The following is a 23,220-nucleotide window of genomic DNA, read 5'->3' on the forward strand; positions in this document are numbered from 1 at the left end:
ATGAGGATCAATCACATCACAAGGTATTAACATTAACAGAATAAAAACCAAAAACATAATCCTTTTTTTTCATAATAAATTATCTTTTGTGCCAATGACTATGAATTCTCAGTAAGAACTACATTCTATTAAAAAAAAAGTTAATTCCATCTACAATGTCTTATTCTATTGTCTACTTTGCTGTCTCACCAATTCATTAAATTTGGTTTTGATTAGGATTCAAGCACATGAATAAGCTATGAAAATAATCCTTTTGGATAGATTTACAATTGACACTTTTCTTCAGTTCCATTAACATATATGAGAACCTGAATATTTGTTACTTTAATTTAAAGAAATGAAAGGACTCTGTGTCATATAGTTTATATGACCTATAGTTTCCAACCTCTTTTTAATAAAACAAACAAAACCAGAGAGATAATCATCTGCAAAAATACAGACTATTAAGAAAAAAAAGATACTCCGATGCCATATAATTCAGACACTTCCAAGTTCTTTTCTCTACAAAAACTTCAAGCACACTATAAATTTGAACAATTAAATACTGGAAAACTTCTTTTGTTTTCAAAAGATATTTCCCTACAGTGAAATGACTAAGATTTTTCATATATTTATTTCTAAAATGATAAAATAAGTCTTTTTTTACTTGGAAATAATTACACCCACTATGTTCTCATGTTGAAAATGTACAGTGTTGTAAGTTTCAGTTTCTCTAACCCATGATTTTTCATCATGTGATGATAAGATTTTCACAGTAACATTCTCTCCTTGGCACTGACCTCTCCAGACTTCTTCATAATGACTTTTTCTTAAAAGAATTGATATTGAATTGCTGAATAATGATATATTATACGCATTTCTTTTCAGAGCTGAAAACATTTTAAATAGATGTATATTAAAGCTAAGACTTTGCTTTTATTCTTGGCGGTTTCTTAGCATTCATAGTATGATTAAAGATGGAGATAGTCTCAGGATTTTTAAGAAGCACTGTGAGGTTGCTGGAGCTATTACAGTAGATCATATAGCTGTAACCTGGCAATAGGCTTTTACAAGCAAATTGACCCTCATTTAATAATCTCTCTTTAATGACTACAGTAAGAGTGTTCTTTTTTAGAGAAGAATGAAGATAGCAATAAGTCTTTTAACTGAGTGTAGAAGTCTAATATCTCAAATCTTTGTTCTTTAACAGAGATGTATCACCGAAGCAAGGTACAGTTGATAGCCGTGTTTTCCATTCTTTCTCTTCCAAGGGTGCTCATCGTTCTAAAAATCTTTAAATCCCTTGCAGCAGAATAGAAACTAGTTGAAAGTCCAGCAAATATATTCTTATTTTCATAGCTATGCTCCACACCTCAATCAATTAATTACAACTTAATCAATCAATGAATTGCAACTTTAGTAATTCCCTCTGGCATATCTACAATGATACTCTATAGAAAATTAGAAGATTAGTTAAAAAACTTTGGTAGTTTATAATATTTAATTACAATTTTACTTCACCTATGGTAAAGATGCACAAAATATGCAAGGCAGGAGAATAATAAAGTTGCTTCTACAATATAATCTTTCTAAATCTTTCTAAAGTTTTCTAAATCAGATTTTGCAACGACTATTAAATATAATTTTTATGCAATAAACATTGTAATTTACTGTATGTGTGTTGTTTCCAACATTTGAAGCAGGCCATCCATCATACCATATTCAGTGTCACGTGCATGTAACCAGTGCATTTGAGTTTCACCAATCCAGTAATGGACCTTAAACCACAAACGACAGACTTAGCAGCACTGCAATAGGACTTATGACAAAGATAAGAAATGTAACTGTACTGGATTGTATTGCTTCCAATGCTGGAAAAAAACAAAGCATATAAGCAGTTTGCATATCTGATTTTACTTTATCTAAGTCAAATTTTCTCCAAGGCCAAAGAAGTATTACAATTTGTAGAAACTTTAGAACTTACCTGAAAGTAATAAATTGCCTCTATTTGATTAATTTCACTTCTGCATGAAGCAGCCACAGAAAAAAAAGAAAAAAAAAGAAAAAAGAAAAAGAAAAACAGACATCATTACAGAACAGCCTATCTTGTTCCTTTTAGGGACCAAACCTGTCTCTACCTATGCAGCTGACAAGCCTGTGCCTTAGAAACTAAGGAACCAGAAAAAACAAAATTGAGACAACAACTACTTGTCTCAACACTACAATCAAAGAAAATGTAAATTGCTCCCATTTTCCCCTAAATACATAGACAGAAAAGAAATGCTCAGGTATTGCAATGAGAAGAACAAATGCACTGAAAAACAAAAGTAGAAAAAAATTTGATTTCTTGATCAGTTAAATAAGTCTTTTTTATCTATGTACACTTTGGAATGTGTTAACAAAAAGAGACAACATATACAAATATGGGAAACGCCCAACTTCAAGCTTGTATTGTGCAGGAAAGAAAAGAACTAAGACTAATAAAAATAATTTGCAAAAACTGAATGCCTACGATCCCCTAAAAAGAATAGTTCTGTGTCTTTATAGATAGGACTTTTTTGGTAAGGAAGTGTCCTAATTTCATCCAAACAGTAACACATAGTTGCCTTAAAAACAAAATCCAAACACCAAAATCTTCAACAGAACTTCAAGCAGAGAATTTTTTAAAATAATTATTAAAATGAAATTGAAAAACCAAGGTAGACAATATATAGAGAAGTAAATTTGAAAAGATCAGTGTTATAGGTTGATTTCTTGTTGCAATGAACAGGAATTTACATTATTGATCAGTTATATAGAACAACAACATAACTCTGTTCATTTTAGATATTTTTCTACCCTCCTCCAACAAAATGCCTATGAATGAAAAAAATGTTAAAAACAAATCTGATAAACATCCATTGCAATCACAAAGATGATGATGATATAGTCTCCAGAAAGATGTGTATCATATAGATACACAAATTTTCATACCACTTGACTTTAAGGATGGAGCTCAGTTGTTGGTTATCTAAGCACAATTTTTATTGTCATTTTAGACACTCTAGGGAATGTCAACTGTCACTGCAGCAAGATGTAGCTCTCCCATGCTTTTTGTGTCATATCAGCTTGCCTTGAGTAGATGTGTTAGCCTGGGTCATCGAGTATGGCAGCTGAAGGCCTTTTTTCAAAAAAAAAAAAAAAAAAGAAAAAAAGCAAACTGAACCCACTCTAGGTGTATAAATTTAGGTACTTAAATTCTCTATATGAACTTATAAACTATATGACACAAATGCCAATCTCCTCTCCACTCTCTTACTTTGTCCAGAAATATACCAGGGAAGATGGAAAGAAATGCTGCCCTAACATCTTATTTAGTACGAACAAATAAGTTGCATTAAAGAAAATTTCACGTTTCCTCCAAAAAGTAAATGAAAAAAATCCCTTCCAAATATCCCAAAATGCCAGTAAAAAGCACCTTGAAATCTTAAAGGAGGATCCACATTTTGGTTCAGTTGCTTCAAAAAGTATAACCATTTGTTCTGCATGACAACATAAAATCCGTAACTTCTAATCCATAACTTAATTCAATTCCCAGTCAAAAGCAGTTGTGTTCAGCTAACTAGAAGGCAATAACTGGATGGCTGAGCGAAGTGCAAGGTCCCCTGGCCAGATAATCACTGGACACATAGCTCCAGACCAGCATTGCTACATGCTGCCTCCGCTCCAAATAACGAATCAAGTAGAAGTCAGTCGAGTAATAGATGAAGGAGGAAGAGGGGGAAAAAATATGCAGTCCCTGCAGTAGGACATGCTATGTGAAAAATTGCTGAATACCAGCATCTGAACATTTCCAGATCACCTTCCTGCTCTATTTTTCAATTTTCTGTATTTACACATTCAGGGAATACATAAATAGATTAAAGTTAATAAATGAAAAAAAGTAAATGAAATATATCCCTGGAAATAAGCATTACTACGAATCACAGAATGGTTGAGGTTGGAAGGGGCTTCTGGAGAGTATCTAGTCCAAACCTTCTCATCAAGTAAGGTCACCTAGAGCATATTGCCCTAGACCCTGTCCAGAAGGCTTCTGAGCATCTCCAAGGTTGAAGACTCCACAGCCTCTCCGAGAAACCTGTTCCAGTGCTCTGTTGCCTTCAGTAAAGAACTGTTCTTTTGTGCTCAAGTGGAACTTCCTGTGTTTCAGTTTGCGTCTGTTGCCTCTTGTCCTGTCTCCAGGCACCATGGAAAAGGCACCTGTCTTCTTTACACTCTCCCTTCAGATACTTGTACATGTTTATAAGATCCTCCCTCAGCCTTCTCTTCTCCAGGTTGAACAGGCCCAGCTCTCACAGCCTTTCCTCATGAGACATGCTCCAGTCCTTTCATCCTCTTGGTGGTCCTTCACTGGACTTGTTGCAGTAGTTCCATGTCTCTCTCGTATTGGGTAGCCCAGCATTGGGTAAATATTCCAGGCGTTGTCTCACTTGGGCTGAGTAGAGGGGGAGGATTCTTTCCCTCAACCTGTTGACAATGCCCTTCCTAGCACAGCCCAGGATACCTTTGGCCTTCTTGGCTACAAGTGCACATTGCTGGCTCATAGTCAACGTGTCACCCAACAGAACTGCTAGGTCCTTCTCTGCAGAGCTGCTCTCCAGCAGCTCAGCCCCCAGCTTGTACTGGTGCAAGAGGTTATCCCTTGCCAGGTGCAGGACTCTGCACTTCCCTTTATTGAACTTCACGAGATTCCTCTCCACCCAACTCTCCAGCCTGTCCGGATCTCTGAATGGAAGCACAGCCTTCTGATTTATCAACCACTTCTCCCAGTTTGGAATCATCAGCAAACTTACAGAGGGTGCACTCTGTTCCTTCATCCAGGGCATTGATGAAGAAGCTGAAGAGGATTGGACCCAGGCTTGAGGCCTGGGGGACACCACTAGCCACAGGCCTCCTACTAGATCTTGCATCACTAATCACAACCCTCTGAGCTCTGCCATTCAGCCAATTCCCAATTCACCTGCCTGTCCACTCATCTAACCCACACTTCCTCAGCTTGTCTAGGAAGATGTTACGGGAGACAGTGTCAAAAGCCTTGCTGAAGTCAAGGTACACAACATCCACTGCTCTCCCATCATCCACCCAGCCAGTCATTCCATCATAGAAGGCTATCAAATTGGTTAAGCAAGATTTCCCCTTGGTGAATCCATGCTGACTACTCTTTTCCTCTACACACTTAGAGATGACATTGGTTAAGCAGGATTTCCCCTTGGTGAATCCATGCTGACTACTCTTTTCCTCTACACACTTAGAGATGACATCCAGGATGAGCTGCTCCATCACCTTTCCAGGGATTAAGCTGAGTCTGACTGGTTTGTAGTTTCCTGGGTCCTCCTTCTTGCCCTTTCTGAAGACAAGAGTGACACTGGCTTTCTTCCAGTTCTTCAGGTACCTCTCCTGTTCCCCATGACCTTTCAAAGCATGTAGAGTCTAAGACTTCCCTGAAGATCAGGAAGTGGAAACAGTAGAAAGTGAATGCCTGAAAATATAAAGAGAATCCAGACATTCTCCTTTCAAACTTAAACACCAGAGCTGTTTTTGAAAATAGCTTCAGTAGAAAATTCTAATGCATTAAAATATACTGAATAACAAAGTTGCTTACAAAAAGGTAACTTTGAGGACCAGAGCAGAAGTATGGAGGAAAAAAAAGAAAAAAGAAAAAAAAAACAGGTATGCCTGCAGCTGAACCTGGGAGACTATGTGAAAAATGCAACAGTTTCTGAAAAACAAACAAAAGCATTTAATTTCTCAATGAAATTGAGATTCTGAATGAATCATCATTCCTGGGCTCTTGAAACAAGGTAAGACTTTACTGTCATAAGAACCTACACAGAACACTAACTGTTGTAGAAAGTCTAGTGGAGAAAATTTCCCAAGAGATCCAAGTGCAGCTTTCCTCATAACTGTAGCATGACATGACTGCATATGAATGAGAGCATGATTGATTGGAAATCCAATTAGAAATGTACAGCCTTTGTAGGTTAGAAGCTCCTCATCCATAACAGCTATTTATGAGAAGTAAAACAGTCTGGGGTAAGATGATCAACAGTGATGTCTAATACCATGAAGACAGCATTAAAAAGTGAGTGCAGCAAACAGATGCAGCAGTTTGCGCATGCTCTTCCATGTGGGTGCTAATGATACGGAGAACAAGCTGGAAACAATCAAAGAAGACTTCAAGGCCTTAGGCATGGTGGTCAAGGGTCTGGGACCCCAGGTGGTCTTCTCATCGGTCCTGCCGATTACAGAGAGAAATAGGAGAAGTAGAAAAATATTCCACGTTAACAACTGGCTGCACCGCTGGTGTTGACAACAGGGTTTTGGTTTCTATGACCACGGGACATGGTTTGAAGATCAGCAACTGCTGGGGAGAGATGGTATTCACCTCACCACTGACGAGTGGACAGTGAGGTGGATCGAGAACTAGTTGAATGGCAGAGCTCAGAGGGTCGTCATCAGTGGCACGGAGTCTAGTTGGAGGCATGTAGATAGCAGCATCACCCAGGGCTCAGGACTGGGTCCCATCCTGTACAACCTCATCAATGTCCTGGATGAAGGGACAGAGTGCCTCCTCAGCAAGTTTGCTGATGATATCAAGCTGGGAGGAGTGGCTGATACACCTGAGGGCTCTGCTGCCATTCAGAGAGACCTGGACAGGCTGGACAGCTGGGCAGAGAAGAACCTCATGAGGTTCAACAAAGGCAAGTGCAGAGCCCTGCTCCTAGGGAGAAATAACTGTACGCATCAATACAGGCTGCAGGCTGACTTTCTGGAAAGCAGCTCTGCAGAGAAGGACCTGGGAGTGCTGGTGGACAGTAAGTTGACTATGAGCCAGCAATGTGCCCTTGTGGCCGAGAAGGCCAATGGTATCCTGGGGTGCATTGGGAAGACTGTTGCCAGCAGGTCGAGGGAGGTGATCCTGCCCCTCTACTCAGCCCTGGTGAGGCCTCATCTCGACTACTGCGTCCAGTTCTGGTCTCCCCAGTACAAGAGAGACATGGAGCTACTGGAGAGAGTCCAGTGTTGGGCTACAAAGGAGGAGGTTCCTTCCAACCTTACCAATTCTATGATTCTCAGTCAATAAAGAATAAGGTTGTACTGCTTTAGAAGCCCAGGATTACCTTAGATACTCTTCTTTCACTTGTTTCAAGCCAGGCTTCCAAGTTCATACAGAAAGACTTGTCAAAATGTCAGAAACATCTTTTACTACCAAAGACAAGCATACCATCATTATGTGGAGCAGTTGGGAAACACAAACAGTGTTGGAATTTTCAGATCTGCACAGTATCAATGTCCTATGTATCTGTGTAGTGTTCACATTCCCTGTTATACTACCTGGCTACTGTTCTACTATATATTTGTATCACATGTATTAACTACAGTCCTTTCCTAAGTAACTGCAGGATGAATCAGAGCATGTAGTGGGAGACTAAAACATGGACTGCATTTGTAAACAGAAAGGCTAGAGCTTCCAAATAGTACTTGCTACAAGGTATCTATATCTGTGGCGTATCTGTGAAAGCAAGGGTAAAATCCTTACTAAACGAGGAAGTCACTGTTTTTTTCAGGCTTCCTTAAGCAACCAGCAAGATACCCTTTGCAGAACCAGATAATCGAAAGTAACTTATCCTCTACTTTTGCAGTAGAAACACAATCTATTACATCACAATTCTTCAGCTTGTTTTATGTGCTTTCACTATAAAGGAGGTGGCTGATCTACAGAATCATACTTTTCCTCCTGAATAATAGTGTATTTTCCCTAACTGGTACTGTTTCACTGTTTTCTCTGCTGAGGCTGTGCTTTCTCAATATCCAAGTATTCTATCTACCAAAATTACAATAGCCCATGTTTTGGGGTCACTTTTTTTTTTTAATTGTTCAAAGTTCAGATTAAAAAAAAATGATTCTGGGGCTATTATTCCATGTAGAGCAACAAAAATAATGGCCCAGACAGTGCAATACTTGGATTACTTTCAACATCCTCTTCATAATAGGATGCACCAGCAAAATTCTGTCTAGCACCTCCTCCTATATACAGATGGTGTAAGAACTGCTAGAGATAGTTTGGTTTCTTTCTTTCTCACTTCTCTAATCTTTATTTTTTCATCCTTGATTTAATTTATCATTTTCGCATCTTTTTAATTTTTATTACATAAAATCCTTCTTGTCATGGTCCTGTACAACCATTTCTTTATTAAAAGCTTCAGAAATACTTCCATTATGTTTGTATCATGATGTTTTTCTTTCTAAAATAATTTTTAGCTTGTAAGCCTCGTCAGCGAGGATGACTTCACTTCAGTGTTTTGCCACTGTTTCAGAGTCATTTTGAATAGGTTACTGAAGATATTCACTCACGTAAAAAGCCATCAGTCCATACAAAATCATGCCTAATCAACAGCCAGTGACAGCCAGCTATCTCATCTCTTTACCTCTTTGTGATCATCTGATTTTAAACCCCTTTTCCTTGGAGTAACTGAGAGCACTCCATCTTCTAAAAACCTGCTGCTGCAGAAACTTTCCAAATGTGCTCCTTTGAGTAGGGACCGACATGAATAACTTTGCCTGAGGATCAGCTTGGATTTCTTCCATCAAACTATTTCCTTTGTGAAAACTGGATAAGCCAAAGCCATTTCAGTCTGGATATCTCTTTCAGGTCCACAATCACGTATACTGCTAGGAATTATTGTTCACTTTCCTAAGTATCAGGATACATCTAGGGAGAAATTTGAAAGAAGCTGTCGGGGAGCTCTGAAAAAATGCACACAAATCTGTATTGAAGGAATTGATATGTAACCCAACCAGACATTCATATGTGAAATATCTACCGTCATTTATAAAGTTATTATACTCCAACTTAGATGTGGTAAACAGATTCTCTCAAAAGATGACAGCATTCTGAACACTTCGTTTATATAACTCACCTCCAGCAATGTTTTAAGATAACTGAACGTGTAGACCATTGCCTGATCCACTGTTATGTGATAGGAAGAGAATCAGTAACACAGCGCCAGTCATGAAAGCACCTTAGACACTACTACTGTTTCACAAGTGAATGCTTGTCTGTGCCTTAGGCAGACCATCTATTTTTTGCAGTATCACTTAGATAAGACATTTGAACACAACTAAAATGCTCAGAAGTGCAGGAAAAGGTCTCCAAATTTCTCCAAAATGTTTTCTGATCAAATATGGCATCTATAGAAGTTCAGTCTCCATGTGCAAGTGTTATTGTAATCTTAGAATTACATCAACCTGCAGATGAGAAACTCAAATTAACTTAGATCTATGAACATTAATATACCATAGAATTTACATTTACTTCAGAGCTCAGCTGCTTTCTTAATCCTAAGAGATGGATACTGAAAGAAGCTCATATTTATATAGTTTGGATCTAGCGAGCTAGTATTTTGAAGTGCCATCACTGCTCTTTTGATTCTTTTGCTGCCTCTTAGAGTTTCTTAACAGCTGTTGTAAACAAAGTATTCTTCAAAGTATATCTTTTAAGAATTCCAACTAGAATAGCTGTTTAGCTTCTTAGAGTTAAAACAGGGATGACATGATAATGATTGTTCTCCTCAAGATAACACTGAAAGATTTCTAGTCTTGTAATCTCCTTTTTTTGCCCAAGCAATTTCATTAAAGAATGATAGCTACTCAGTGTTTAGAAATTTCCCAGGCTATCATAAAGGATTATGCAAATCTACTTCTGTAAGTCACTTCATTTATAGTTGTAAATTGTCAGTATTTCAAACAAAATTAATATGGTAGAATTATTTCTTTATAGCATCAGTTTCCTCTGTTTTATTGTAAACTTATTGTTTTAAATATAAAAATCTAGAAGAGATTCTGAATGTTAGGCATTTCATTCTTTAATTACAAGCAGTAAGAGGTCAAAACAAGAACAATTACCTGCAAAGTGCTTTGTATAAATGGGTGAAAAAGGAAGTTCATGTCATGCTTCATCTGAAAATTTTTCTCCCCTTATCAGAATCAGATGGTGAACCCTCTAGCTTGATAGACATTTTGACTTAAGAGTTGCCAAGCAACTTTGATTCATTGTTCCATTATGAAGGCAACACAGAGTATTTTTAGAGGACTCTCACATGCTGAAGACAAACTTTTGGTCCTGAAAAGGATATAGGGTAATATCAGTTGTTGACTAAACTATTTGTTCTCCATCTCCACATCCAACAAAGCAAGCAGCAGTTAGTTACCTGGTAGCTGGAATTTGCAGTCTACTATGTCCATTGGAGTAAAAAGGTCTGGAGAAGAATAACCGAATTTAAGAGAATTTGCATCAACAGTTAAATTCTATTTTCAAAAATAGCATTATTTTTTATGCCATGCTACCAAATCCCCTTATAATGCAGCTGCTGATGCTAAGCCAGTCAAAATTAATCACCAACAAAGGTGGGTTTGCAGAGAAGAGGGATCTACCTACCAGGAGACAGGGTCTGGCCAAAGTCCCCTTATGAAGAAAGTCTACAAAAACCAAGCTGGGAGGAAAGTGAGGATGTAAGTCTTTCCATTCCACCTGGAATTAAGGACTAGCTTCTTCTGTAGGTGTAAGCCTAGCTCCCCACTTGCAATCCCAGGATGGCAGCTGTGTCTGGGATGTTACCTTTGTCCTCATTGCTGAAGGGCACAACCACATCAAGTGTTAACAGCTTAGAGCAGAACAGGGAAGCATGTGATTATACATCCCTATCTTTTGCACTGGATCACTTATCGCTGATTAACAAGTAACTGTTAAAGAAGGTTGCACAGGGGGTTTTCAGCGTTAATTGCTTAGCATTAGCAGCTACATCTGTTGAAACCTTAGGCTGCGCTCAGATACTATGATGAACTTTCACCTAGGTAAGTAAAAGAGGGTTCAAGCTGGAAAGGTAAGGAAATAAGCAGCCTGCTTAGAAGAAAAAGAAAGGACCCAATGAAAACCAGGAAGACCTCAGACATAAATATTACGATTGGTCCAAACCATCATGTGAGGGATGGGAACTTAGACTGTGAGGGTATAATTGCTCAGGGATTTTTTGTTCAGGATCCCTCTTCGGAAGCACCTAGCTTGAGCTGTAATTACTGCACATGTGCCATTAAAACTTATTTTGCTCTGGCTTCAAAAGCATACTACTACCCCAAACTGAAATATTCATACAGAGAAACCCTATAATGAAAGTAGAAAAGAGGATGTAGGTTTTACATATTTGTGTTAAAAGTTGCACATAAAATAGGTCTGCTACAGCCTGCTGTTATTTTGCTTGGTTAAAGTGAATTTTTGAATTGCTTCAAATTGCTTCACTGAAGTGCCACAGTATTCAAATAAAGTATCAGTCTTTGAGTATTCACTGATGCACATCTCCACTGTTATTTTCTTTCTATTCTGCGAGCTCTTATTGCAGGCTATGTAATACCTCTTGTAACTACTGAAACCATGGGATTTCAAAGTAAAAACATGTGCTCGATTCCTCCCGTTTCAAACTGTAATCCACCTTGTTAGACATCATTGCTTAATACTGAATCCTCATGCTATTTATTACAAACAGGCTGATGCAGATACACTTCAGTGTACCCAGTAACTTCAGAGCCAGGACATACAAGCACCTATGGGAAAAGTAACAAATCAGGATCATCTTACTTGAATTTCTCAGAATAGCTTTGTACAGAAAAAAGGTTTCCTTAGTCCTTTGCCAAACAAGTACAGATTTGGGGGCTGAAAATATTAGTGACATGCATCAAGTTCACCTCTGTGCTGCAGCACAATATAGCACAACAATTCTATAAAACACAGACCGCTCAGGTTTAAAAATCAAACAAACTAGCGACTAATTCAACTGCTGCATGTATTACTTTGCCAGACATACCAATAGAAATAGCATCAAAAGAAAGTCTAAAGATTTTGGTGTCAAGTTTATATTTCAACCTTTCTCATATCCGCTTTAACCATGAGATTTCAGATTAGCAATAATTCGAAAAATTTCAGTGAGATCTGTGTAACAAGTACTTTACAAGCAAGTCTGATCAGCTTAAAAGAAATGTTACCTATTCATCACTAGAATGCTTCCTCTTAAGAAGTTAATGAAAAAATAAACTGATTCATTAGATCTTTTAAAAATTTGTATATTAATTTACTACATGGAATACTTACCTTTCTTGTCTCTTATGTAATGATTCAGTATTTTTCTTCCTGCAGGCTTAGTTATTATTTCATTTAGCATCAGCAGTTCAAAATGTAATAGGGGTATTCTTTGGCATAATTCTAAATTCTCAGCCCTCATTTAAAAATCCATACAAACATATTTGATATTATATAACCTTAAAAATGAGTAACAATATCTGTGCGAAAAATTTCAATAGCTTCCATGAACTTCCCATTACTGGCAGCTGGAGACCTCTACTTTTATAACTGAGCTTATTAAAAATATTATAATGCCAGTCAGTGCTGCATTTCTGCACTGGACACCATCAACTGGGGTTTCGTTTCCTTTAAAAAGATAGTAATGATTTCAGATACTATCATGTCTCAGGGACACTGGATTTAAATCTTATTTTCAAAAACTTTCCAGGACACGCAAGGTCATAGATTACCTGGAGGTGTCTAGACATTTTAGCTACAACCTAAGTTAACTGAAAAAAAAAAGCTATTTTCTCATGCATTTTCTTTTTACTTGAAAGGCTTAGAAACATCCTAACTACCTCAGCACAGAATTAATAGAGTCATAAAACCGTAGCAGTCAATCACAATGTCAATAAAGCGCTTTAAGGCATATGGTCTTAAGATTTCTCAGCCAATGCAGCTAAAATATTACATATTACCAATTCCAAAACAAAAAAGAAAAAATCATACTCTAAATAAACAGAAATCGTTATCTAGACTCTGATGCTTCTTCTAATTTAGCAAAGTACTTTTTTTTCTTAGGAAGGCTCAGCTCAGCTGCTTGCAAACACACTCACACAAACCACAAAAGCAGCCACGAATAACTCGGGCTCGCCCCGCGAAGGCCTCCCGGACCTTGGATTCACCTGGCTCAGTGGCCCAGTTCGGACCGGGCCGAACAGAAAAGCTGAACGCCCGAGTGTCACCACATCCAGCGCATTCCGACTTAGCACAAGTGGAGGCGGCTCCGAGGGGTCTGGGGACGAGAGCTCTTCCTAGTCTTGGACGAGGAGCGGGGGCAGACATCGCTGCTCCGCCCGCTCACGGCGAGGGGCTCGGCTCGGCTCGGCTCAGCCCGTCCTCGGGCCCCGCTATGGGGAAGAGCTGGCTGGCGGAACAGTGGCTCTTCTGCGCCCTCAGCCTCCGCCGGGGGGCTGGGGGCAGCGCCGCGCAGGAGCCGTTAACGGCCCGGAGGAGCCGTTGGCGGTAGCTCCCCCTGCTCGCCTCAGGGCGCTGGGCGGGAGCCGCTGCCGCCGAAGGGCGCACGCCGCCCCGGGCTCCCCCTCCGTGGCAAGGGGAAATCCTGGCGCTCGGAGACGCTCCCGCGCCTCCGCCAGGGGCAGGCGCAGCGAGCGGAGAGCCCGGCGGCGCTCTCCCGCGGCGAGTGGCAGCCGCCGTGCTCTGCATGATGATTTTCTGGTACCTTGCTTTGCATTAGGTACCTGTTTTACAAAAAACGATACGAAGAGAATTGCAGTAATTCACTGGTATTACCTCAAAGTGGTTCACACTTTTTGACTTTTAATCATGCTGCACACACCAAAAATTACTCATTAGTTTCATGCAGTGAGTATTAAAAAGAACCTATTTCAACACCTCTACAACTTTTTTTTTTTTTTTTTTTTTTTTACTTTGGACACAATAAACAGCTGAAAGTCTTCTACATTTTAGCTGACCTCTGACTTGTATTTACCCAAGTAGAATCTCATAAGAAATTAGTCTCATAAATAAAACAAGGCATTCCTAGTATGTTTTTTAACTTTATTTTTTTTCTGATTTTAACCTTTGCTAGACAAAATATTATAACGCATAAATGAATGTAGGCATTTATAGAGATGTCAGGGCATGTACTAGCAATGTCCCCTTCCTTGGTCTCATATGCAGACAAGATTTATACAAGCAGACCTCTGCCCATTGCCAGCCTATGGGTAGCCATATGAGCCAATAGGTTTGTCAGGTCAGCACTGCACTTTAACTCCCTACCTGAATATTAACTTTATAATTGTTCTAGCAACAGCAAAGACCATCAGCAACCACCACCTTAACAGCTTGCTTTCTGTAGGGCCTATGTTAGGGGAGCCTTCAAAAACTTAGCCCAAATTAATACATGAGTGCAGTAAACAAAACAGGATCAAGATCTCAGCTTTGCCTCTGTAGAAGAGGGAAAGGAGGCTTGTATTTATTGAAGCTAAAATTTTCCACCCTAAGGGTGTGGGTTAAAACCTGTAAGTTAAACCGAGTGTAAGGTTAAAACCTCTCGCTTCCAGAAGGGAGAAAGACAAGATGACAAATTTGATCTTTTGCAAGAGAAAATTAGTGATATTTAAAGAAAGTTCCACTGCTACAAATCACTGTGCAAGGAATCTTAGAAGAATGATTGACCAATTTTGACTCAACAAATTAGTCACGAGAGCTACTCACTGCAGCAATTACCTTGTAGCCTGTATTCATGATGGTCCATTAGACATAGTGCAGGAGCTTTCGTATTATACATTCTGTAGTGTCCATGGCCTGCTCTCTCTAAACAGGATACATTGGCTGCTGCTTTGCATTCCTAGCTGGTGTGTCTGACAAGAAGTGTGAACATCTCTTTCATGCGGTCATATTTTATCAAGTGGGTGGTTCTGATGAGCATCAAAATATGATGGAAAACTAGTTTTCGTCATATGATCATATTAGACAGTCCCTGAAGCTAGCAAATTATTTAGCAATTCAGGCATGCAATCATGGATTATGAACAAGCAGGTGTCATTTGTTTGGAGCAATTCTGTAAAGACTCTGTTATGCCTGCATCCTTTTCTTTTAAATATTCATGTTTTTTATATGTAAAAAGCTCAGTATACATCAAATCTCTCCCACTTCCTAAACTAACATTCTTTGCTATGAGACTTATAATACTTGTTTCGTTTTTCAATTACATCTTTATTGCTTTCAGCTCTGGCACCGTTTCATGAATGCAGATTTTTCATGTGATGTGAAGGGACTATCACTCTGTGCAAGGTTCATGGTATTTGCCTTCTCTAGGCAAGTTACTTAGGCATTTCTCATGAATTAGTTCACACTCATAACATTTTTTATTTCAAAATTATTTAGTTTTCAAAACAGCTTCAAGTTTTCTTGGGCTAGTGTCTGGCAAATGTGGAAAGCCAGAAAACACCAGAAGCTTTTGCCATTCTGTGATCCCATATCCTTCAGTATCCTAAAACGAACTAACAGCTCTTTTCTACAGTTCTTGACTCAGCCAGCTTTAAAAGCTAATGGTACACTGAAACACGACTTGAACAGGATAGTATTTCAAAAAAAGAAGCCCAGATTGCTAAGCAAGCAGAATAAAAGTGAAAAGGCTTATAATCTCCTTCCCCCCTAAAATGCCATCAAATGGTCACCCTTGTCTTCTAGACTGTTTCAGCCCAGCATTTTTGGAAGAGCTTTTGGAGTTTACAACAAACCACGTACGTCTTTCCTTTCCCTTATCCCCTTTCCCTGGTCTCCTCCTTTAGTGGGCCCTGTACTGGCTCAGTCTCTTCTTTCTGATTACTCCACCTTCCACTCCAGAAGCTTCCCACAGATGTGCAAGTTCAGCAGCTCCTAGGTAATTTTCACTTGACTGCTTCCTTTTTAGGTGGTTTGGACCAGTGAACACTGGGTTAACAGCCACAATTCCTTTAAGCAATATGCATCATAATTAACTATGACTACACCACAGTTATAACCCATCATTTTCATTTAACCACATACAACTTCCTAGAAAATAGAAGAAAAAAACCCATTTGCTTAGTGTTTCTAGTCAAGAAATAATAAAAGCTGTCCAAAACATGACATGGTCATTGCAAATTTTGGAGGCTATTACTTGCATAGCTAGAAGTAGCTATTTATCTTTGGTTCTGTATGTTCCTGCATCCAAGCCTGTCTTGATCAAAATGAGTATCTGTACCAGGCTGAATAAGTTCTGTTCAAGCTTGAATGAGTTTGGCTCATTTTTAAATCATAAACACTTAACAAATGGATTGTTTCTTTGTTTAGGTTGTTAAATAAATAGGCAGAGATGTGATTTGCAGCATGGGTTATACTGGAATTTTATGTTATTTTAGGCCCCTCAGTGAAGAGATCTACCGCAGAACAGTACAGGAAGGAGATGCTCTCACACATTCATTATCTTTTTACCTTTGTCAAAAGAGAGTGGTGGAATGCTTTGATTTTTGAAGTAGCAAATACACCTCTTGTTTGAGATTTGTTTCTCCCCTCACCTTTCTTGAGCACCCAGAATTTTGATAACTACACTTCTGTACAACAGGGCTTGCTATATAAGCTAGGAGGTGCAGAATTCAGTGGGTCTGCAGACTCAAACATCTCACAGCAGCAACTACAGGTAGCTAAGTTGTTTGCTTAATGTTCATGGGTTCGCAATTGTTAGTTTCAGTAGGGAGGCATACATCCTCCCCAAATATGGTGAGATCAAGTATGATGACTGTGTAAATTTGGTAAATCCTTGTAGCATGGTAATACAATTATGCCAAAGTAATTCCACTCAGACCAAAAGTACCCAGCCAGGAGAATAATTGCTTACAATCAAGTACATCTTTTTACTGTATTTTAGTAACCTGAACCTTATCCTCAAAGCATGAAAGCCTGCGCTTAACAAAAATTAAGCTTGGTAGATAACATTACTTTGCTATGTTCAAGCCATATCTTTCTTCTGGAAGGGATTTTTTGTTGTACTGAATTTTAGTTGTTTGCAATGGTGAGGGACAGTATCAGTTTAGTCACTTATGGGAAAGAAGCATGTTTTCATCCTTTAACTGAACAAAGGTAAGGCTGCATATTTATTGTTCTAATAGCATCTGATCCTGCTATAGGACAGGAGAGATCTACTTTAGAAACAGCCAAATAATCCACCTCTTTTTAACCTCTTTCCAAAGGAACACAGCATTTTGACATATGTTTTGGCTTTTTCTGTACACCCTGAGGACTCCCAGTTTAGAAAAGGAATTTGCTGTAAGAGGTGCTTTTTGTTAAAGATCCACTAGTTGCTGGGCCAAAACTAATAGCTGTTCATAAGATTATGAAAGGGCAAGATGACAGTTGTTTGTTATGGTTGCATCTTCATCTTCCTTCAGCAATGTAGTATCAGCTTATGATTGTTTCTTTGCAAAAACTCAATTCAATACAACACAAATAAGCTGGCTTTACTTCAATTTATGATGCTTGCATTGATGTCAGAACATCTGTTCAAGACACCTGCAATTCTCATAAGAACAGTTTACATTGAAGTAGACCTCACAGAGAAGCAAAATTTGTCCAAAAAAAGTCAATAATTATTCACCCAAGAGATCAGAGAAAACCAAGTACCTATTCAAACCTTACTGTAGGACAAAGGAAGATCAGGCACTTTGTAATTATCTATATGGATACATGGGATGGATTGCCCAAGCATTAGCAAGCAGACCCTTCATTAATTTTCCTGCTAGTAGAAATCCCTTTAGAGGAAAGGAATACACCTCACACATCACTGTGACTCCACTTTTTGCTAGATAAGAACATCACACCCAAAATTATACCTACATGTAACTTTTCTCTAAAGGACAACTCGCATACTTTGAAAAAAAAGTAATTTATTTTCACTGCTTTAATCTCTCTACTGTAGTGTTAGCACTTAACATAAGCATCACTCTTCTACTGTCTATTTACAGTCCATTGAAATGTATACTCTACAAATACAATACATGTTTTCAGAAATGTAAGGGGAAATGCACATTTTTGAAAAATTTTAAAAAGTGACACTCATCTGTACAGGATCCTCAAATTTATCATCCAAGAAATAATCTTTATACAACGTAGTATCCATACAGCTATGAAAGGGCAGGTGCTACATTGACAAAGCAGCAAACTTGCAGTAATACAATAACATACAGAAAATGGATGTGTTTTAGGGCACCAGATAATACATTTAGTACCATTGAAGCTGTAAATTTAGTATACCCAGATCTCTAAAACATAAAACTGCAAACCTGGAGAATGTTTTAAAAAATATTAAACATTATATACACATGAGGTAAATGTACCTTGGTCTTTTAAGAGGTAATTTGAGTTTAAAGCAACTGATATAGTTATGTTTTCTTTTACACAAAATGATTAACAACTTGTAATCGTTTCAATGGCACAGTATAGAGCTAACTAAAAGTGAATTTCATGGCAATCACTCTCAAAACAATTATGGGGGGAAAAAAAAGCCTCTTATTCTGACACTTTCATACCCCTACAAAATCAATTCCAAAGTCTTTACCCTATATACATAGTTTTTTTTAGGATTACAAGTCAAACCATTTGAGGGTGTAAGTGTGCCATACTTGGAAAGTCAGCTTGAGAAAAAAAGCTAGAATTCCAGCTTTTAAGATTGAAAGGTCCCTGAAGAATTCCAGCATTCCAAAAACAACATTTCAAGATTTTCAGCATCAGATCTTTTCCAACATTCCTTATTCTTCATGTCCATATCCACCCAGTCACAAATCTGTAAACTGAACTGAGGCATCAATGCTACTAGAATGTCAAACTGATTAAATCCATGAAACTTGAGTGAATGTATAATGCATTCATATTTACAAACATTTGCATCAGTACTCAGAAACTGTTTTGGTATATACTTGAAATGATATAAAATTAATATTTTGAATGCTAAAATATTTTGGTCCCCCTGGATTTCCAAGAGCAGATCTGGTGATATTACAATCTTAATTTAAAAAATACTTATGTGTTCCTGTGTCCATATATATAAGATATGATATTACACAGGTAACATTTAATGTTACATAATATATACAGACACACCCTTTGTAAAAGGTGTTCAGTTTACATAATGGAAAAGAACAAAGCTTTAAGTTGTGGTGTCAGAACTGAGGATATGTATAGCTCTATTCAGAATTTGTTCTGCATTTTAGTAGGAATAATAATGTTGTCCCAAAAGAATTTTCATAAAATCATAGCGTATCAAGCCTCCTTTGTGCACTTTGTAATAGAACCTTGCAAAAAACAAAAGTTAAAAGTTAGAATAGCATAGGAATAGTTACTATCAATTCAGAAGATAACTAGTAAGTGGGCAAGATAACCAATGCAACAAACTACTGTATAGTTGAAGTAATCTGCCTGTCATGATGCTGTTCAGCTGCCTTAGATTCTCTTTTAAATGCAATAGAGCTGCTTCTTGTGTTTTAGAAGACTAAGCATCACTGTGATATTTTTAGTTGCTGAAAACAGTAATGAAATTTGATGAATTATTGGAAATTCCCACATTACCGAGATTATTGTAAAGACTGGAAGCATGCTAGTAGCCTGACATTAAGATATCACTTATACCATTTGTATCTATGGTGAAGAAACAGGTACACGTATGGAAAACTCAGAATTTAACAAGGGTACCAACTTTATTTTTTCTTTTTTTCTTTTTTAATAGGAAAGCTTTGAAATCAGTATGGCACTATAGTAAGTTCTACTTCATTGCTGAAGTGTTTTCTTTAAATAGTTATTTAGACACACAGAACTTGTCGGAGAGGGATGCCAAATAGATAAACTGGGAGTTTGTGTGCACTTAATCATTTCTTAATCAGTCATAACTGAAAAACTGTGGTGCAGACCTTGACTGTCCAGTTGCACAAAGGTATAGTTTATTCTATTTAAAATACCTGCATGAACTCAACTTCCTACTTTTACAGAGGCCTGAAGCAAATGAGCCTGACTGGTCAGACAACGCAGAACAAACTAAACGTGCAACTGTCAGGTTTATAACTCAATTGTTTTCTACTAAGGATTTTTCTTCCCTTCCTCTGCAAGTGTCATCTTCCAGTATAAGTAAACTCATCTACGACAGCTGAATAAAGTATTTCAATATTTACAGTTCAACCTCTGCAGCTCTATAATTCCCACATCATTTAAATCCATCTCCAAGCACGCATTAAGAATTTGGAAACATCAGTGTTATTAACTCCTTTGCCTGTTATACCTATACAGCCTGAGCAGAAGTCTTATGCCACCCATATAGCCTCTTCTTATAAAACCTACCCATCTTATTGCTTCAGTAACCATGCACTACAGACTAAAAAAATAATCTTGACTACTGCTAACAGCTGTTCAAAATGATACTCTTGGCACAGTTACTAGCTTTGTCAAAAATTCTCAAAGTACTTTACACTGAAGCATGAAGAAGAAACAGAATTAAAGTTACTCTTTGTATTGCATAGCAGGATGGGTAGTGATGTGTTCTGGATGGCAGGAAGTTAACTGTTAGGTGGCATGTTAATTACCAGGCACATATACACACAGAAATCCAAATGACTTTTTTGGAAATTAATGAAATCAAAGGTCAACCAGACTCTAATATTGCAATTCAAACAAATCTATATTATATATATACACACACACACATAAAAACATAAATTTTATATATATAAATATATATATTTGAATTGTGTGTGTATATATACACATGTATGTGTGTGTATATATATATACGTATATATACACACACGAGACTGCAGATTTGAAATTTTCCATGTGGATTCCCCTGCTCCTCTCTGGAAGTTATACATTTGGGCAGGAAGCAATTCAATTTATGAACAAGGCTGCCAAAGCCTCCTTAAATTCTCAGGCAAATCCAGACTAAAGCTATGCATATTCTTCTGTGTTCTTATGACAACACAAGCTACCATAAGCTTTGTTCTTGTAACTATGAAGAGGATTGCAGGAATCCCCTGGTAACAAAGACCTGCAGGTCACCACTTTGTGTATGAGGCACACACAAAAAAATATATGCACATAAAGTTCATAAGCAGCTTTTAACTTTCTAGTACAAAAGCTCAAATAAATTCTCCCTAATTACAGGTGTACTTAATCCTTGTTTAAATATTGTTCTGTGAGCCTAAAGACTCTGCAGAGTTGCACAGAAAATATACTTTCCATAATTGATTAAGGAGTAGAAACTCCCTTAAGAACACTTTAGCCCTCTTGCTACTTCTCTTAAGTAGACAAGGGCACTTCAAGCATTTTAAAAGTACCACTTGATTAAAAAGTCTTATATAACTCATGACTTGACAATTACAAAATACGACAGTGAACTAACTAGCTTACACTATTTAAAAATCCTAGAATTGTTTAAAGAATCAGATTTTGGTAAAATTAAAGATAATTTGAGAATTATTTACTCATGTGCTGAGTAGAATCTGAATTAGATCTTAGGTAAGGAAATGAATTAACTGACTTTTGAACTTGTAATTTAGAAACCACAAGTACCATAGGCTTTGCATGTTCCTACTGTTTTGCATTAAAACTCAAAAGCGGCACTTACTGGTAAAATACAATCTATTTTGAAGGCAATGTAATGCTCTGAAAAAGAGGAGGGAAAAAAGTAACCATGTAGAAAGTATAATTGCATAAATTATGTTCCCCACAAATGAATGAGGTCATTTTGTAAATTAAGGTAAGAGTCCAAAAGATATACAACCTTATAGCTAGCAGAGTATACTGCAATAGTACATTCAAAATCTAAAACAAAGAACTGTGACAGTGGTTCAAAATACTCAATGTACTAGCCAGGATTAAAATTGCTTAAAGAGCCATCAACGCACTCTAGAACAAGTTAGTGAACCAGTTCCATTTAGAAGTGACCTTCATATTTTTAGCACACTTAACTAAATGTTAAGACCAGCTATCAACTCTCCAAACAAGAAGTTACAGGTTAATAAAAAACAAAACTAGACTACACAATAGTTTGTATCCTGGGAAAGAGGTGTTCATAGTGCACAGAAAGGACCCAACACAACTGTTCAGCATGTCCACAAAAATCCTGGGGCTATTAAGTGATGTTCCTATGAAGTATTAAAAGGCAGCAATATCCTTCTGTTCCCTCAGTGAGGTAGGACAATTAACCTTTGTAACACGCCACCTGGTGCAGATACAGATTTTTACAGTACTCCTCAGTAGCAAATCCAGGACTACATCTTTATCCCCTCCTGTTGACTAAGTTGTGATAACGTTTTCTTAATGCGCAAAGCTGTTAGCCTAGCGGCTCCATTGGCATACCAGCATTCCCGCATAATTTTTGCCATTACTCGTAATGCCTGCAAAGGAAAGAAATAATTACATGTAATGGACTTTTGTTTTGCCTTGGCCTTTTACAATACACATTTCTAAAGTCTATTACTAGTACTACTGCTGCATGCAAGAGTGTTTTATTTAAAACACCAAATTCTTACTTCACAGAAAGCGTGAAGAAAAATAAAGTTAAATATTGTAGCAGAGAACACTAGTATTTTTCAGTACAACTTCACTCACACTAATATATTTCAATGAAATATTAGCAGTTTGATTGTAACTATTTTCTGAAGTCTTGCATCAAACAAGAATATTCTTGTTTTTATTGTACCTCCAGTTGAAAAGCAATAGTAAAACAGAAGAAAGCACCTAGAACTGGTACAAGACTGCTGTCTAGCTGAGAATGTACTCAATCACTTCCCTGAATGTGCTTGTCAGGGAGTTAAACACATAGTAGCTCACTAGTTTTATCAGCTGTCTTCCTCAAATTGAAGCTCTCTAATAACTCTGAATATTCTTGGAGTCTTGTCATCTTTCAAACAGCCATTCTTTGAAATCTGTGAATGCTACTATCACACAACAATGCAAAAATTAAATGACCAAAGAAGATATTAGCTATAAAATTCTAAGTTTGTAAACTCAGACCTATAAAAATAAACGGTTAAGAACGTTTGCAGGATTGGAATGGCAGCATTTAAAAACTAATCTGTAGCCTGTGGGTGCATGTTGCCTTTCCCTTCCATCTGCATTCTCACCAAAACTTTCAGGCCTTCACTTATGTATTCATTTCACACATTCCACAATCTAGTTCCCTCATCCATCTAAAGTACACCACATCTCATTCTCATACTCCTACATTAGCTACTTCAGCTATTCTCTTATGTTCTGAACCAGAAAGCATTGGTTCTAGCCCTAGCTGAACTCCTGGAGCAAGCGATATGAACAAATAGATTGGAAAGCCAGAAGCTCGT

General features: G+C 37.7%; 1 protein-coding gene across 3 annotated transcripts in view; it reads right to left on the bottom strand.

Annotated features, from left to right (window-relative positions):
* Nucleotides 1–17,764: 17,764 nt before the first annotated feature.
* Nucleotides 17,765–23,220, bottom strand: part of TGFBR1 (transforming growth factor beta receptor 1) — a 38,192-nt gene continuing 32,736 nt past the window's right edge. For all 3 annotated transcript variants that reach the window (XM_062569758.1, XM_062569755.1, XM_062569756.1), the window contains one exon: nt 17,765–22,275. In XM_062569758.1, the coding sequence (XP_062425742.1) occupies nt 22,150–22,275 (126 nt within the window). In that variant the 3' untranslated portion in view covers nt 17,765–22,149. The remainder of the gene's footprint in view (nt 22,276–23,220) is intronic.

The sequence above is a fragment of the Rhea pennata genome, chromosome 2 (assembly GCF_028389875.1).
Source record: "Rhea pennata isolate bPtePen1 chromosome 2, bPtePen1.pri, whole genome shotgun sequence".
Classification (NCBI taxonomy): Eukaryota; Metazoa; Chordata; class Aves; order Rheiformes; family Rheidae; genus Rhea; species Rhea pennata.